The 18922-nt window shown below is 36.5% G+C and overlaps 1 protein-coding gene across 11 annotated transcripts in view; it reads right to left on the bottom strand.

Moving 5' to 3' along the window:
* Positions 1 to 18922, bottom strand: part of SCAF8 (SR-related CTD associated factor 8) — a 225003-nt gene that overhangs the window by 182449 nt on the left and 23632 nt on the right. For all 11 annotated transcript variants that reach the window (XR_009263417.1, XR_009263418.1, XR_009263419.1 and 8 more), the window contains 2 exons: positions 5936 to 6019; positions 2034 to 2078 (listed from right to left, as the gene is read on the bottom strand). Coding sequence is in view for 5 of the 11 variants with exons in the window: in XM_058735751.1 (XP_058591734.1) it covers positions 2034 to 2078; positions 5936 to 6019 (129 nt within the window). In the remaining 6 variants the exon portion in view is untranslated. The remainder of the gene's footprint in view (positions 1 to 2033; positions 2079 to 5935; positions 6020 to 18922) is intronic.

Below are 18922 nucleotides of genomic sequence, written 5' to 3'. Positions count from 1 at the left end.
ACATAACATTCTTGAAATGGCAAAATTAGAGAGAGAGAACAGATTAATGACCCCCAGGAGTTAGGAGTTAGGGGTGGCTACTGGTGTGGCTACCCTGGAAAACAGTACAGAGGTTCCTCAAAAAGCTAAAAATAGAACTACCCTACAACTCAGCTATTACTAGGTATTTACCCAAAGGATACAAAATACTGATTTGAAGGGGTACGTGCACTCTGATGTTTACAGCAGCATTATTAACAATAGCCAAATTATGGAAAGAGCCCAAATGTCCATCAACTGATGAAAGGATAAAGAAATGTGGTGTGTACACACACACACACACACACACACACATACACACACACACAGGAATATTACTCAGCCATCAAAAAGAATGAGATCTTGCCATCTGCAACAACATGGATGGAGCTAGAGTATATTATGCTAACTGAAATAAGTCAGAGAAAGACAAATACCATATGCTTTCACTCATATGTGGAATTTAAGAAACAAAACAGATGAACACATGGGGGGTGGAAAATAGAGACAGGGAAACAAACCATAAGAGACTCTTAACGACAGAGAACAAACCAAGGGTTGCTAGACGGGAGGTGGGCTGGGGATAGGCTAAATGGGTGATGGGTATTAAGGAGGGCACTTGTGATAAACACCAGGTTTTACATGTAAATGATAAATCAATAAATTCTACTATTACACTATATGTTAACTAACAAGAATTTAAATAAAAGTTAAAAAAAAAAAAAAAAAGATCCCTAGCTAAATCCTACGCACAAAAAGGTTTAAGATGCACTGTTTTATACATCTGGAATGTCTTTTTAAGTTCATCTATTTATTGATTTTTAGTAATCCTGACACCCAATGTGGGGCTCAAACTCATGACTCCAAGATCAAGAGTTGCATGCTCTTCTTCCAACTGAGCCAGCCAGGTGCCCCGACATTTGAAAACGTTTAAAAAAAAACTTTTAAAAGCTTTAGAACAGGGGTATTTTCCAAATCACCAACGTTTTTATTTTATACTGTGATTTGCCCAAAACACACGGCACACTTATTATTTTATTTTACCTTGTGTCTTAGCCTCACTTCACTAGTTCTGCATCTCAAAATATGTCTTACTAATACCGTAAGTATTGAGAAACCAAGACATTAGATAAAAGCTGAATCACATAAAGGTTAACTGATTTACTCAAGGTTACCTACCTAGTTTTGTGACACAGTCACCTCACTTTGATTCACATATCCTTCTCTCGGTCAACTATTTTTAAGAAACACTGCTACCTTGCTGAATCCTTAATGCCATATACCACTGATTCTCAAACTGGTTGTGGTTACATCTAGGCACATGGACATGGGCAGAGTACAAAACCTAAATTCAATTACAGTAAAGTACAAACATAATACCATTTTTAAAATTTTAAGCACTATGTACTCCTGTCCCAAACTGTGGCATGAATAGGGCACTGATCACCAAGACTGTGCTTATAAAAAGCACTACTACATGTGTGTAAGACAGCTGTTTTCAACTTCATCTCCCTCTGCTTACCCTGGAAAATGGAATTTCAAGTCTACGTAATAAGATGTTGAGATGTATAATGTCCTAATGGATGAGACAAAATGAATTAGCAGAAGAGAACTAGCTGGTAGGCAATGTCTTCTCCACACCTTATCTAAAAGTCTTGCTATCTAGGCATTCTGCTTAAAATGACCAGCAAGAATTTCCTGAAAAGCTATAAAAAGCAACAAATTTAGAATGCTATTTAAAATCAATCATATGCACACCATTTTTTTCAAGTGACATGATGCTCACTATGGCACTGCAAATTGACAATAACATCTACCTGAATAAAAGCTATTGTTTTTAGAAGTATACAAAAAGCACTACCATTTTATTTATTAATTAGAAAATAAGTGAAATCACTTTTAATAGCCCATCAAAACAATTTAATCTTGAGTATCTGATTTAAAAGAGTAGAGCACAAGGCATTAATCTAGAATTATAGTACATTTAGTGTATATATGGAAAATTATATACTTACTTTCTGAATGAATTTCTCAACACTCTGTACCACGTGTTTATAGAACTAAAAGAAAAAACATGAAGTGTACTTTTAAAATCTGTTCAATTAGATTCAAATTTTCCTGTTACACATAGGTTTAACATAGCTTCAAAGGTTTATCTAAACAATACTTTTTAATCATGAATTTTGAGACAAACATGTCACTCCCATTCATAAGCATGTAACTATGACATCTAATTAGTAAAGAATTCTTGACATACATACATACATACATACACGCATGGTCAGTACAAGTGACCCTTGTACACAGGTTTGAACTGTGTGGGTCCACTTACACGCTGATTTTTCTCAATAAATAGAGTACTGTAAGTGTATTTTATCTTATGATTTTCTTAATAATTATCCTATTTTCCCTAGCTTACTCAATTGTAAGAATATAGTATATAGTACATATACTGTATTTAATCAACTATTTATGTTACCAGTTAGGCTTCAGGTCAACAGTAACCTATCAGTAGTTAAGTTTTGAGGGAGTCCAATGTTATACACGGATTCTCGATGTGTGGGGGGATCAGCACCCCACCCCCCATGATGTTGAATTGCCAATTTATGTATCCAAAGTGTGTTAAGAGATACAAAAGAATTCAATCACGGTCCTTATAAAACCATACTTTCCCAAGTGGTTATGTTGACAGCAAAGTACTGGTAATAAGCACACAGGCAAAGGTATATTCTTACTTTCATGGAAGGGAAAGACCTCCTACAGTATCTTTAAATCAGGGTAATATATTTTAGTTTATGGCAATGGCATATTAGCATATTTGTTTAAAGAACTTCAATTGTGCTTCTATTTATACTTTCATCTCAGGAATTCTATTTTTAAGGGCCATCCTCTGGCCCTTAAGAGACACAAGAACATTCCTCTGAACTGCATCATGAAATCCAATATTTATAAAATAAAAAATAAAGGAAAACCTCATTACTAACAGTCATCAAATCAAAATATCCAAATTTAAGTTTGGCTAAAATTTTCATACTATAAAGGAACAGTTTACTCACAAGTTTAAGTTGCTTAAGCAAAAAAAAGGAAAACAACTACTTAAAAGTTAGTTAAGCACTACTTAAGCATTTAAAATTAACATACAAAATATTGATTACATACTGAATCATTGTTATTAAATAATAATTCTTCTGGAAAACATCTCGACAATGCTTCCTGCTTCTAGCCATTTTACTACATGTAATTCTGAGTAAAACTGCTTACTAAATTTTAATTCAAAGTTTATCAATTCACATAGGCCTTCTTCCCTAGTAGGTTCATCTGTGAGATTTTTCTGACAGTGTGCAATGTTAACTGCCCATCAAAATAATCATGCCTCTAAACACTGATTAAAAAAAACAAACAACTTACCTCAGTATGAACCACAGTATCATTTAAATCTGATTTAAAAGGCAGTTCAAATCTCAATTTATGTTATGTACTAAATGCAGTTTAAAATAATACAGTACTGCGAAACAACTGGTCTGAACTCTTAAAAAATGTCAATGACATAAAAAACAAAACAAAAAAAGCTGGGTCAGGCTGAGTGACAGGACAAATAAATGTAATGCACGATCTTACTGGATCCTGAAATTTCTTGCATGTGATCAGTGCACTACATAATTACTTAGGAAATGTCTTTGTTCTTAGGAGAGTCAAAATCAAATATTTAGGGATTTAAGTGTTATTATGAATGAAATCTGAAACTCAAACAATTCAGCCAAAAAATGTGTTTGTGTGTGCAGAAACAAACCAAATGTAGCAAAATATTAACAACTGGCAAATCTAATAGAAGACTCTGCGTTGCTCATTATATTTTGCAACATCGATGTTGAATTTTCAAAATTAAAAAATTTAAAGCAATAACAATAAATCAAAATAGTATAGTATATCAATAGTTAGTTCTTGATTAAGAGAAACTTGGATTCAAATCTAGCTGTATTTATGCTGACTATTGCAAATTAATTTCTCTTAGGTCCTTCCTACACCTGAAAAATAGAAATAATGTTGACGCCAATACTTACAGAGTATTTTAATTAAAAAGTATTCTCAGAGGGAAGGGGGTGTAGGGATGGGCAAAATAGGTGAAGGGAAGTGGGAGACAGGCTTCCAGTTGTGGCATAAATAGGTTATCAAAAGGTACAGCATCGGGAATATAATTAATGATACTGTAATAGCAACGTATGGTGACAGATGACAGTTACTCGTGTTGAGCACAGGATAAGGAATAGAGATACTGTATCACAAAGCTATAAACCCGAAATGAGTACATTATGTGTCAACTATACTTTATTGAAAACAATTTTTAAAAAGTATTCTTGCTCAACTTACATAAAATACATCAATTATTTTCACAGAATAAAAATGGTAATAATATACATGTTTGTACACTCTCCAGATCATGATCATAAAAATCAGATCACAATGTAAAATAGGATAAAGAAAGTCCCAAGAAACTAAATATTCTATACTAAGCCTATCAGATATCCTGAAAAATCACTTTTTTGGAAGAATTCTCTTGGCTAAGTGCTTACTGGTCACTGTCCTTACCGCTTATCACCTCTTTGATTTTCCACATATAAACAGGGATTTTAACTATAATGATGTAAGAAATTAACTGTACATCTGAAAACTAAGCTATGGCCATCAGAACACTGAAAAATCAACTATGTGTACTTTTTCCTAGTGGCAATTCTCTCTGTAAATAGGAATTTGTTAAATCTAATAGATAATGCGGTTATTCAGAGACAACTTATTCAAATAATTGGTGCTTCTGGTTATGGCTGATGTTCTTATTTATAGTAGGAAAACATATCACCAAATATCCACAGGTTGAAACCTACTTAATTAAAAATAAGCACTCATTCATTCTCAATTTTAACAGCTTACTAAAGCAGGGAGTCTTAACTTTGGGGACAAGAACCTCTTAGAAAGAGGTGTTTGGTTGAACTTCAAAAGGTCCTTAAGGCCAAGAAATTTTATGCAAAATTTTGTGCATCTGTATATTTCTCTACAGAAAGTCCAACCTTTCTCTGAGATTTTCAGAATATCCATGAGTCAACATAGATTGGCTCAAAATCACTGTATCAGAGCAATGGCGAAATGCCTATGGCCTCTACCCCCAATTCAAATGTCCTATAAACAATAAGGCTCAATTATTTTTCATAATGTCTCATTTTCAAATATAAAGAATTAAAAAAAACATTAATTTTCATTTAGAAACCTTTTACCAAGATTCTGTAAAGTCAGTGTGACAAACAACAGCATAAACACATTCTCCACAATGTGGCCCTATCTTAAATCTTGCTTATGAAAAGTAAAGAAAAATGATAGCTTCAAGTTCATGGAAGAACATTTATCAAAATGTTAAATGTTTAGCTCTAGGTAGGCGAGCTAGCAGGTGATAACCAGGTTTTCATTTTTGTGTTTTTCCCCAAGAACATTTATTAACTCTGTAAAGAGGAAGAAAATACACAGTTGACCCTGAAACAACATGAGAGTTAGAAGCAACCAACTGATTGCACAGTCGAAAATCTGCACAGAACTGTGACTCCCTCAAAATTAAGTACTACTGACCAGAAGCCTTACCAATAACAAGATGTTAACACATATTTTCTGTATGTATCATATACCATATTCTTAGAACAAAGTAAGCTGGAGAAAAGGATATGTAATTAGGAAACTCCTAAGGAAGAAAAAAAAAATCCACAGTACCTGCACTGTACCCATGAACAAAAAAAAATTCACATGTAAGAGGACTGTGCAGTTCAAATCTGTGATGTTCAATGGTCAACTATATAATCTTTAACGATTATTCCTCCTCTAAAATATTAGTATAGTATTTTCTTCTGAAAACTCAAGTGTAAAATGTATTACTCACCTTAATAGCTTTGATGGCAGCCTTAGTAATTTGGGTCATTTTGGCTTTAGAAATGGGTGGTTTATAGTCATTCAGGGAATACAACTGACAAAAAAAAAGAAAAAAAAGAACAAATTTTAAATACAGCAAAACTAATGGTCTCTAAGCAATTACAGAAAGTTACCAAACATTTCCATTTTTATAGTCTCAATACAATCAAAGTGCTGGTTTCTTTTAAAAATCAAGTTCAACAACATTAGCCATCAGAGAAATGCAAACCAAAACCACAATGAGGGGGCACCTGGGTGGCTCAGTCAGTTAAGCATCTGACTCTTGAGTTCAGCTCAGGTCATGATCTCAGGCACGGTTTGTGGGATCAAGCCCTGTGTGGGGCTTTGTACAGAACAGGACAGAGCCTGCTTGGGATTCTCTCTCCCTCTCCCTCTGCCCCTCCCCTGCTCTGGCTTGCTGTCTCTGTCTCTGTCTCTGTCTCTCTCTCTCTCTCTCTCTCTCTCAAAATAAAATAAACATTAAAAAACAAAAACAAAAACAAAAACCCACAATGAGTTACCACTTCACATTTACTTGATTATAATCAAAAAGACAGATAATCACAAGAGTGAGCAAGGATGTGCAGAAACTGGAAAGCTTATACAATGCTAGTGGGAATGTAAAATGGGGCAGCAGCTTTGGAAAATGGCTTGGTGGTTCCTCAAAAAGTGAAACATAGTAATACATAATATGACACAGCATTTCCACTCCCAGGTATATACCCAAAAGAACTGAAAATAATGTTCACATAAAAACTGTACACAAATGGTCATTACAACATTACTCATAAAAAAGTGATGTAAAAAAGTGGAAAACCACCCAATGTCCATCAACTGATGAATGAACATAATATGTTAAAACCATTCAGAATATTAGCCATCAAAAAAGGAATGATACATGCTACATAATAGATGAACCTTGAAAACATTATACTCAGTTAAAAAAACTATATTAAAAAGACCAGATATTACAAGATTCCATTGATATGATATGTTCAGAAAAATCATATCTACTGGTGACTGCCTACAACTGGGGGAATTTGGAAGAAATGATATGTTACTACTAATGTGTACAACATTTCTTTTGGGTAGTAATAAAAATATTCTAAAATTGATTGTGGTAATGTTGTACAGTCATACTAAATGCCACTGAATTATACACTTCAAATTGGTTAACTGTATGGTATATAAATTATATCTCAAAACTTTTTAGAAATCAAAGGATTTAAGGTTTAGCAGTAATCCCCCACACCAAAAAAAATAATTTTGTTTTGAAATTTCTCATATAAGCAAAGGATATAAAACTGCTTAGAGAGAAAATCAGTAAAAGGTGGGAAAATCAGGGGGCACCTGAGCGGCACAGTAGGCTTAGCGTCCGACTTTGGCTCAGATCATGACCTCATAGTATGTGATTTCAAATCCTGCATCAGGCTCTGAACTGATGGTGCAGAGCCTGCCTGGGATTCTCCCTCCCTCTCCCACAATTGCTCTCGTTCTGTCTCATAGTAAATAAATAATTAAAAAAAAAAAAAAAAAAAGGTGGGAAAAATCAGGCAGTGAACAAATAACTAAGCTTAAATGAATACTGATTAAAATTTACATTGTACTCAGTGATGCTAAGATTTTAACTATAATGCTACAAGATTATTAATTTCAAGTCTGAAAACTAAGCTTTGGCCATTTGAATACAGCCAAAATAAATCTGAACAGACTTTAAAAGTAACTTAAACAGAATGTTAGTCAACTGGCAATTTAGGGAGTCCTCTACAGGTTTTGCTTCATCTATCAATGAATTCTACTGATTTTTACCCAGTTTCCCCCATATTTGTCTCCTCTTCCTACTCCTACCACCATCACAACCACAGCTCAAATCACTTTCATCTCTCACACAGACAACACCTCTAAATGGATGTGCACGCCTATCTTTTCAAAAACTAATCTGATCAGTTGACTAATACCCCTTAAAAGGTCAATGACTTCCCATGCTTTGAATAAACACATGGTTCGATTCCTGTCTACCTTTCCAGTCTCATTTCGCCCCATGCTCCCATCCTGAGCCCTTTGCTCTAGGCACAATGGTTTTTTTCAGTTTCCTGCCACAGAGCCTTTAAAATGGACCCATTCCCTCTATTTGGAATACTCCTCACCATGGCCTCCTTGCTGGTTAATGTGCAGTCATACATCTTAGTTTAAGCAACACCCAATGAGGAATCAGCCAGATCAATACTTCCCCTTTCATGCTCTTACTGTACGTCATTCAGCTCTGAAGCACTCATCATAGCACTCTGACATTTATTTATTGATCATTTAACTAATACTTGATTTTTAAAAGAACTGTCACAAATGACAGTAACACCAAGGACAAAGAATGTTAGTTCTTTTAATACAGTTTATGTTAATATGACATTAATGGTACAAGAGCTGTTCAAGCTGAAATCAATTGTGAGGCATACAAATATCCTTCCGTTGAAGTACCCACCTGTTGATGACACTGCCACCCATTAGGGTCAAGATCCCATCAGATGATTTAAGAAATTACCTCTGTCAAATTTACAGGAAATTTTTTTTAAATATTTATTTATTTTTGAGAGAGAGAGAGAGAGAGAGTGCGCGCGAGTGAGCACAGTAGGGGAGGAGCAGAGAGAGAGGGGAAGACAGAGAATCTGAAGCAGGCTCCAGGCTCCAAGCAGTCAATGCTGAGCCCGACGCAGGGCTGGAACTCATGAACCGTGAGACCATGACCTGAGATGAAGTCAGTCGTTTAACCGACTGAGCTGCCCAGGTGCCCCTCACAGGGAATTTTAATATATTTCTGTCTTCAATTCTTACCCGTATGCCAGTCTACTCACCAGGTACAAAATAACATCAACACATTCTACAGTGCTTACACCAAGCTGTATATAAAAAGTAAAGGTCAATTTCCCAGAATTTCTCATAGGCTCTGGCTGCTGCCTGTCTGAGACCCACTCTTGCCTTCTCTTACAAGAGAGTAAGCTCAAAAATAGAAACTGTGTCTTTTTTGTTTAGATTTTTTCCTTTTCTCCAAACTGTACCTTCAGTATCTTCAAAAAATAAATATTTGTAAAGAATAAATTAAAATGAATACACATAAGACACAACATTGTACAAGCTTTGCACAGAAAGACCTGGATAGAAATTCCAACTATGTCACCTTATTACAAGTTGCTAAAGCTCTGAAGTTTCATTTTCTCATTCACAAAGTAGAAACTCATCTCACAGAAACATCACATATAATAAAGCTTTTAGAACATATTAAAGTTACTCAACAAGGCTAGCCATTATTAAAATTAAAATCCTTCTCTCTGGTAGGTATTCTCCATCTAAATGAACAATATGAAGGGATCCATCAAACATCTATTCACTCCAATACTTGCAAGTCCATTCTAAAATAACTTCTATTACTAGGGAGATGAAAACGCATCAGGTTCTATGCGCTGACTATAGATTGCATGTAGCAAAGTTGACTATACATTGCGTGTAGCAAAGCCCCAAGTCTCAATCAAGTATTCGTCCATATCACAGCACACCAAAGCTTCGTTTGTTCTCTTTGTGTGTGCTGAGGGCTGGAGGGTGAGTTAGGGGACATGCAATTTAGACCTATAAAACATTTTTAAAAGGCATCTTTCACCAGACATCTCCTCCCCCTTTTTAAATGCAGCTACTGCAGAAATTTAAGGCAGTACTCAGAGAAATACTGATAATAAAGTACTTTTCCAAGGCTCACTTAATATATACACTTCCAGCTAACCATTATTCTGGATTCTCTAAAATCTCATTTCTTTATTAAATCTGATCATCAGAATATGGACACAGATCATTTCATTTAATTCCCCACCATATGCCTTTACTAAACTGTAAGTACACTGTGTTTTACCAATCTGTTAAAGAAATTATCTTTAACCCCCCAAAAAATCCCTTATGCAAGAATTCCCAAAGTATTTTCTCCTTGAATACAGAAACAGGATAATGATTCAGCTACTTTTCATGTGCTTACTTTTTTAATCAAAAAAAAAAAAAAATTAATGTTTCTCCCATCCTGTGGCTTGGCTTCTAAGTGAGCCTGCTGATGTTTCTTCTACTTGTCTGAACATAAATCTCAAATGTCTATTGACATCTACTTCTGTGCTATATTTAACTATTAGTTTTACTGGATCTAAAAATAAAATGTATTTTCATGGGTGTCTAATTTTGATAAGCTGCTTCAAAGTTCCTTTGAAGTAGGTGGAGTATAAATTTATACATTTAATGAACTAATGTGAACTAAGCACATGACTTCAGAGACAGCTTGTCATTATCCACTCTTCCTTCTATTCAACTTCTATCTCAATTTAAGTGTTCTATATATTTCACTGTTGTCAATTCTCTCAACATCAAACTCAATCCTCTAGGACCTGCATTAAAGACTATTTGTTGAGAATTGTACGATTATCACTACAACATTCAGTATTTTAGCAAAAGAAAATAGTGATGAAATACACTGTCAGACCATTCAAAGCTTTTAAAAAACTTCTATAAATAATCCAATGTATATCAAGAGAGTATATTTAATCTTTAAATCTACAGGATATGACATAATGTGTGATAGACAGTAATAAACCTGTAATACCCAACTGATAACTTAATTCTGCTACAATATTGCCATTAGGAAGTGCCAAGCTTCATTTCAATCCTCATTCTAATCAGAAATACCAATCCCTCACCAAAAATTGCGAATGTTATTCTCCCGGTATTCTCAACATGTGATCTGGTTTTATACTGGAAAATATTGGAGAAGAATGAAAGTTTACTCGGGGACTTTTTTTCCCATTTGCCTGATGATTCCCACCACTATGCTTGGGTCAGAAGATCGGGGCTGCATGCACTCTAAGCTTGGGATCTCTAGATATCCAGTTTTCTCATGTATATGTTTTAATCCTACACATCAATTTTTTGGGGTCTGGTTGGCTCCCTGCTATAGTGTTTTCTAAAGTCTAAAGTGGCTGCTGATTCCTGTTAGTTTGTTCCATCAAATTATTCCCTTTGTTAAGACTATTTTAACTTTCCTAGGGCTACTGATACCTGCTGTGTCTGAAAACCAAGCTTCTTCCCCTCAAATGCTATGTTCTAATGTTATTTAATCTCATGTGACAATCCTTTATTTATACAAACTCTCCGTATCTGTCTGACCTGACTGAAATGAAGTCCCAGTCTTGACCTGTCCTTTCCTTTGGCTACTCAAGACTTATTTACACAAAGACATTAAACAATAGCCTGGATTTCAGTCTAATTAATTCCTTCCTTATGTTTCACTCCCTTCAGGAACTTGTAGGCACATCAAATGTATTTTTTAGATATGAAAACAACAACTAATCAAATCAGTTTCTAATGACTTTAATCAAGTTTTGAGAAATTTTTTACCTACACTGAGATATGTGAGTTGCTGCTGGCTGCTTTATTTAGAATAAAGATCTTTAAAGTTGCTAGCTGTCAACTACTGATTAGGCCAAGGAATAGTCACCACAGTAAGTATTTTACACTTTTAAGACTACATGGTCTCTTATCACACTACTCAGCTCTACCCCTGTTGCAAGAAAGCAACCGAGGACCAATTCACACATGAATGGGCAGGGTATGTTCCAAGAGAAGTTACCTACAAAAGCAGGCCAACTCTGAACTTGGGCAATGTTTCTCAATCCTAGAACTGTGCACTTTTTTTTCCTTTTAGATAAACACTGCAATCTCATGTCTCTGGAAAGCATATTCATGTCCTCCTTGATCCACCCTCTTCCACACGCTGAGTGTGACTCATCACCCAAAACTTAACAAAATGTTGTACTTCATGCTGTTATTTTAAGGGAACTCACTTCAAAAACTTCAGTGCCTTTCCCAATTTGAGCATAGGTATTACATGAATTCTATCATTACCTTGGAAGAGCCCAAAAAAGAACTTAACTGACCACCCAGGAGAACAATCAAATTTAGGTAAAATCTTGCTCATTTACAGGTTAATTGTTAAACCTTCAAGGGTGTGGCTCCATGATCAATGGAATTAACCCACTATGTAAACCTAAAATAACTAAAACAGTGATCAATCCAATCCATCTTTCCCAACAATGGTCCTTTACTGCCTTGATAGTACTAGTTAGAATCCCTCAAATCTCCAAAATCAGAAAATCAGAAATTGTGGAACAAACACAATCCTAATACTTTAAATTCAAGACAGCAAGCTGACTCCTCCTCTTTTCTCCTCTTCCTCCTATTAGGAGGACAATAAAGGAATACAATTTTAAACAGGTGGAAAAAAAAACAAAAAAAACAAAACCTCACAATGAAAACAGAATAGGAAGGGGAGTATAATCTGCAAACAAGATGTCACAAATTTACAAAAACTGGAAATATTATTAAGGGGATTAGTAACTGAGGACATAAAGAGGAAACCACAAGCCACAGTACACACAGAAGATACACCCAGAGGAAAATAATTTGTCCTGCCTAATTCCAGAGTCCCACCACGCAAAATTGAGGTATTAAAGACAGCAAGAGCAACACAAGTGAACTAATGCCTCATCTATTCTTGCAAAAAGTCAATAACCTCTAAAATCGACTATTCAAGGAACAGTATTACAAAAATACTGCTTAGATACATGAACGTAATCAGCAAAGGAACTAAAGTATTAAGAACTAAAACATTTTTCTCTTTGGAGGATCCAGCGTAAGGTGAGAAGGATGAGCTTCAAATAAAATTTCTTTTGTCCTTAAAAAAATTACATGCCTATGTTACTTTGAAAAATATAATAATCATATTTTAGTGCAATCTTGTTTTAACTATACTTGCCACAATGGCCCTCCACAGTATCTCTCCCCTAAAAATTCTTATGTTGAATCCCCAACCACTAATGTGACTGTATTTGAAAATAGAGCCTACATGGTGGTAAAGTGACATGAGATTGTAAGAGTGTAAAGTTACAAGAGATCATAAGACTGACTCAACAGGACTAGTGTCATTAGAAGAGCCACCAAAGATCTAGCTCTCTCACATGGCCGTGTGAGGGGGCCACATGACTACTAGGACCTGAGGTAGCTGGTAGGAACTGAGAGCAACACCCCAGCCCATAGCTAGCGAACTAACTAGACCTCAACCCTATAACAGCAAGGAACTGTATTCAGTCAGCAACCTAAATGAAGCTGGAAGAGAAACCCATGTCTTGAATGAGAGCATCCAGCCTAGATGACTCCTAGATTTCTGCCTGGTGAGCCCATCAGCAAAGGCAGCAAACTAGTGCTTGGGTCATGACCCATGGAATTTGTAAAATAAATCTGTGGTCCTTTAAGCCACAAGCTAAATTTGTGGCAATGTGTTACACACCAACAGAAAACGTACACAGTTAAAAAAGCTGTAGGGGCGCCTGGGTGGCGCAGTCGGTTAAGCGTCCGACTTCAGCCAGGTCACGATCTCGCGGTCCGTGAGTTCGAGCCCCGCGTCAGGTTCTGGGCTGATGGCTCGGAGCCTGGAGCCTGTTTCCGATTCTGTGTCTCCCTCTCTCTCTGCCCCTCCCCCGTTCATGCTCTGTCTCTCTCTGTCCCAAAAATAAATAAAAAAAAAAAAAAAAACGTTGAAAAAAAGCTGTAAATGATTTTTCTTCATTATATCTTGACTGTGTAGGTTTTTTTAACTTTCGCAAAATATTTTTGTGAAAGTTATTTTTATAATTCAAAGTCAAAATTAAAATGAAAAAAAAATTCCTAAATAACTTGAAACATAAAAAAATAGAAATTCAGTGTTTTGCATATAGGAATAAAAAAAGTAAGTAAGAGACTTGTTTCACTGATAGTCACTTTAAAGAGATTATTCTCCAACTGTAATACCTGAGAACGAATACTTTACTAAAAGGTTTACTTCAACTACATCCAAAATTTGTCACTCCCTAATATACAAGTTCTCCTCTCCTATATAGCAGGGTCTTCCAAATTATTTTTTGATTTGAGATAAATATTAGATACAATGAAATATTAGATACAATAAGCATGTATTGAAGTAACATAAAATCAGTTGCACTTGACATAGCAGAATGTGACCAGAAAGTAACAACAGAATTAACAGTAGCAGATTCAACACTAAGAAAATGCAACACTAAAAGCATGTTCTAAAAGAATAATGCAACCAACAGTGACTTTATACTCAAATTTTTATTTTTTTACATTTATTCATTTTTGAGAGAGAGAGAGAGAGAGAAACAGCACAAGTGAGGGAGGGGCAGAGAGAGAGGGGGAGACAAAGAATCTGAAGCAGGCTCCAGGCTCTGAGCTGTCAGCACAGAGCCCGACGCAGGGCTCAAACTCATGGGCCACGAGATTGTGACCTGACCTGAAGTCTGACACTTAACTGACTGAGCCACCCAGGCGCCCCAGATTTTTTTTTTTTAATGTTTTTTATTTTTGTGAGAGGATGTGAGCAGGGGAGTGGCAGACAGAGAGGGGGACAAAGAATCTGAAGCAGGCTCCAGGTTCTGAGCTGTCAGCACAGAGGCCGACTCGGGGCTCAAACTCACAGACCGCAAATTCTGAGCCACCCAGCTGGACCAACTGAGCCACCAAGCTGCCCCTACCTCAGATTTTTTAAAGCATATTTCTTTGTAACAAATGTTTGAATGAAAACTATACGTAAGCTTGGGTTATTTCCATTGAAGTAGAAATATTCTTGAACAATCAGAACTTTTTAGAGCAAAAGATATGTTACAGATATTCTGCCAGGCGCCCCAGATCAAGCTTTTAACAAAGGCACAGCTCCTGATTTTAAACTAATAATGTGCCAGTATAAAAATGTCCAATGTTTTGAGGTGACTGGATGGCTCCGTCGGTTAAGCATCCGACTTCAGCTTAGGTCATGATCTCACGGTTTGTGAGTTCAAGCCTCGAGTTGGGCTCTGTGCTGATAGCTCCAAACCTGGAGCCTGCTTCGGATTCTGTGTCTCCCTCTCTCTCTCTGTTCCTCCCTCACTTGCTTTCTCTCTGTCAAAAATAAATATTTTAAAAAACTTTTTAAAAATTTCCAATGTTTCAAGTGCATCTTTGAAATAAATAAACCATATGTAATTGAAACATCACAGCACATAAAATCTAAAATGTTATAAATCTAAAAATCAATGAGCAAAATTAAGAAATAATCTTTTCCTTTAAAATATAACCTTAAAGGCTTTTAGGCTTTAAAACCTTTTCTGTGATTATATTTTAGTACAGAAAAACTGGAAAATATTTTTAAAAGCCCAAAGATGACAGAAAATACAAATTCTCTATAATCCAACAATTCATCACTCAATCCAAAAATACTCATTAGTGCCAGGCATTATGGATCCAATAGAAGAGACTGACAACATTTCTGTCCTCATGGAACAGACAGCATGCTTCTGGAGACAGGTAATATTCTAACAAACAGTCTGCAAAGTATAATTAAGTATACAACGAAAGTAATTATTATTTAGTGAAGGGTATGCAAAACTATACCTCTGTCAGGATCTCAAATCCAGAACCTCTTTGAAAAAAAAAAAAGTGGGGCACTTGGGTGACTCAGTAGGTTGAGCATCTGACTTTTGATTTTGGCTCAGGTCATGATCGTAGGGTCCTGGGATCAAGTCCTGAATCAGTCTCTGCACTGAGCATGGAGCCTACTTAAGATTCCCTCTTTCTCTCGCTGTCCTCTCTCTCTCCCTTCTCTCACCCCATCTGCCCCTCTCCCCAGCTCATGTATGCTCTCTTCTAAAATAAAAGACAGAAAATACAGAAGTATAAAATATTATCGGGAAAAATGATGCCTATTTTCTTAAAATTATAAATGTGAAGGACGCAAACATCTGTCTAGTAAGATCAAACCTACACACTACGCTTTTGGTGAGGCGGTGGGTGGCTTAGTCAGTTGAGAGTCCAACTCAGCAGCTCGCTACTGTTAGCCTGTCAGTGCAGAGCCTGCTTCAGATCCTCTGTCACTCCTTCTCTGCCCCTTCCTCATATGCACTCTATCAAAAATAAGTATTTTTTAAAAAGCCAGAATTTGATATGTATAAGTGCTAACATAATTATTATGACAAACATATATGTTTACATGCTTTGTAACTAATTATGCTTTCCTATGGGCTAAAGTATTTTCACATAAATAATTAACCTTGTATATTACCAAGGAGAACATTCTATTTCTCAACCATGGCAGGGGTCTAAGATTAATAGTATAGTTTTGAACACTCTTATAAAAAGGAAGCCATTTATCTTAGAATCTAACTTACAGTTTAAAACTGTGTTAGTGGGGGTGCCTGGGGGGGGCAGTCAGTTAAGCATCTGACTTCGGCCCAGGTCATGATCTCAGAGCTCGTTGAGTTCAAACCCTGCATCGGGCTCTGTGCTGACAGCTCAGGGCCTGGAGCCTGCTTCAGATTCTGTGTCTCCCTCTCACTCTGCCCCTCCCCTGCTCATGCGCTCTCTCTCTGAAAAAATAAATACACTAAAAAAATTTTTTTTAATAAATAAAACTGTGTTAGTAACAAAGAAAAACTATAATCAACTCTCCCCCAAAAAACTACTACTTAAAAAACTAAATTTAGACAACAAAAACTTATTTGCGTAGTCCCTTAATTCAATACAAAAATTTACATATCCTTCCCAAATTCTTGGGATAAAGTGGATAAAACAATACTCTTGGGGTGCCTGAGTGACTCTTGATTTTAGTTCAGGTCATGATCTCACATTTGTGATATTGAGCCCGGAGTCAGGCTCCATGCACAATGTGGGCTTATTCTCTCACTCTCTCCCTCTGCCCCTCCCCTGCTCGCACTCACGCTCGCTCACCCTCTCTCTCTCTCTCTCTCTCTCTCTCTCTCTCTCTCTCAAAACGACAAAAACCTCTTAAAGTGGTATACCAGAGTTGCAGTGAGCCAAGATGGAGCAAGCCAATACAGCCTCTCTCCCCCCACTGAGTACAACTAAAAATGCCAGACTAAACACACAAAGGCAACCTGAGGCTACCTGAGGACTGAGAAGTAAAAACAACAGGAAGCTGACCAGAAACTGGAGTAGAATAACCGGTGATGGCAGGGGAAGGGACTGAGGTAAATTTCATATTGCTTTATGTTGTAAATAATTGTATTATGTACAGGCTTCGATCCCCGAGAGTAGGCAGAATCACTGCAGCCAATGCTAGAGGCAGAAACACTAGAGGAAACCCCTCGTGTCCAGCCTGAACACCAGGTAAAAGGCCTCTTCCATGCTGCTGAGCTGGGCATCAGGAGCAATCTTCTTTTCTTCCCGCCTCCCATTTCCCCCTGGGCCCTGCGATGGGTTGGAGAGAAGCAACTGTTGCCAGCACCTAAAAACCCCCCAAAGAATAGCAACTTCCAGATAGAGGAACTAGGAAAAGGGGCTTTATTATCCAAAATCCCCATTTTTTTCTCTCACCACTTCATCTCTGAAGGCTCAACACGGAGAGAAACCTGATTTTTTGGCCAGAGAACAGAGAAAAGGATGCCCTGGGATCTAGAGAGAGTATGGGAATTGTACAGAGATCTGAGGAGGATCCTCTGATTCTGTGCAGGAACTTAAAAGTCTTGGGCTCATTCTGGAATTGTGTTTGCGTGAAACAGGCCCAAAACAAACCCAGCAAAGGCTCTGAGAACAAAAATCTGTATAAACCACTAACTCCTGAGTGGCACATGTTTTGAGTACACCTAAACAGCAAAACGCAAAATGCTTGTAAGATGGAACTGACGTTAAAACCACTACAAAAAGGGAAGACAGAAATTGCATCCTGAACCTAACCAAGCTGAATGCCTGCTAAAGAAAACAAATCAACATTCTTAAGATGATATTAACAAAGTCCTACAATATAATACTGAAAATGTCCAGTATACAAGCCAAACTTCCTGGACATACAAACACACACACACACACACACACACACACACACACACACACACGCATGCACGCACACACACACACACCAGGAAAACGCTCAAGTGAAAGGATAATCAACAGATGCCAACCACAGGAAGATGCTGATGTTGGAATTATCAAACTTTAAAGAAATCATAATCATCTCCAATAAGGCAAAGGAGCAAATTCTTGAAATAAACGCAAAAACAGAAGTTTTCATCAAGGAAAGAAAAACTACAAAAAAGAACCAACTGAAAATTTGAAAATTTTAGAACTGAAAACTAATGTCTGGAAGGAAAAGGTAGTATGGTGTTAAATACAAGAGCTACAAAATGTTTATGAGTGACTTCATATATTTTAAGAAGCAAAAAGTCAGAATCATGGAATTTTTACATTTTTTTAAATGTGTATTTTTTTTGAGAGAGCAAGCGTGCACAAAAGTGGGGCAGGGGAAGGGGGGGCGGGGGGAGGGCAGAGGATCCAAAGAGGGCTCTGTGCTGACAGCAGACAGCCTGATGTGGGGCTCAAACTCACGAACCGCGAGATCATGACCTGAGCCAAAGTCAGACACTTAACCAACTGAGCCACCCAGGCGCCCCCACATCAATATTTTATATAACAGTTAAAAAATGTTCAAGAATAAAAATTTAGTAAGGTATTCTAAGAGACAGAAAGCCAACATACATACATTATTAACATGGAAATATGGAAACACCTAATATATTACATGACAAATATAAAATATCTGTAATAACTAGTTTTATAAATGTAAGAATTAAATGTAAAAATAAGAAAAACATTCAGAAAAATATGTGTTATAACAACTGAATATAATTTATTAGGCACACATAATTTTCTTACAATTAAACAAAAGTCCTACCACACATTCCTTTTTCTATTTCATGCATTTTTTTCTTTCACTTTTTTTCAAACCACAATTTAATTAATCAACTAATGAAAACTTTTTCATGGTAATTATAGCCCAATTAAAATAAAACAGAATAAAATAGAAAATAACGAAGTACACACTGACTACTCTTGGGTG

Source organism: Neofelis nebulosa, chromosome 6, assembly GCF_028018385.1.
Source record: "Neofelis nebulosa isolate mNeoNeb1 chromosome 6, mNeoNeb1.pri, whole genome shotgun sequence".
Lineage (NCBI taxonomy): Eukaryota > Metazoa > Chordata > Mammalia > Carnivora > Felidae > Neofelis > Neofelis nebulosa.
Note: the sequence above shows the minus strand (reverse complement) of the source record. Positions and strands in the feature narration are given on the sequence as shown.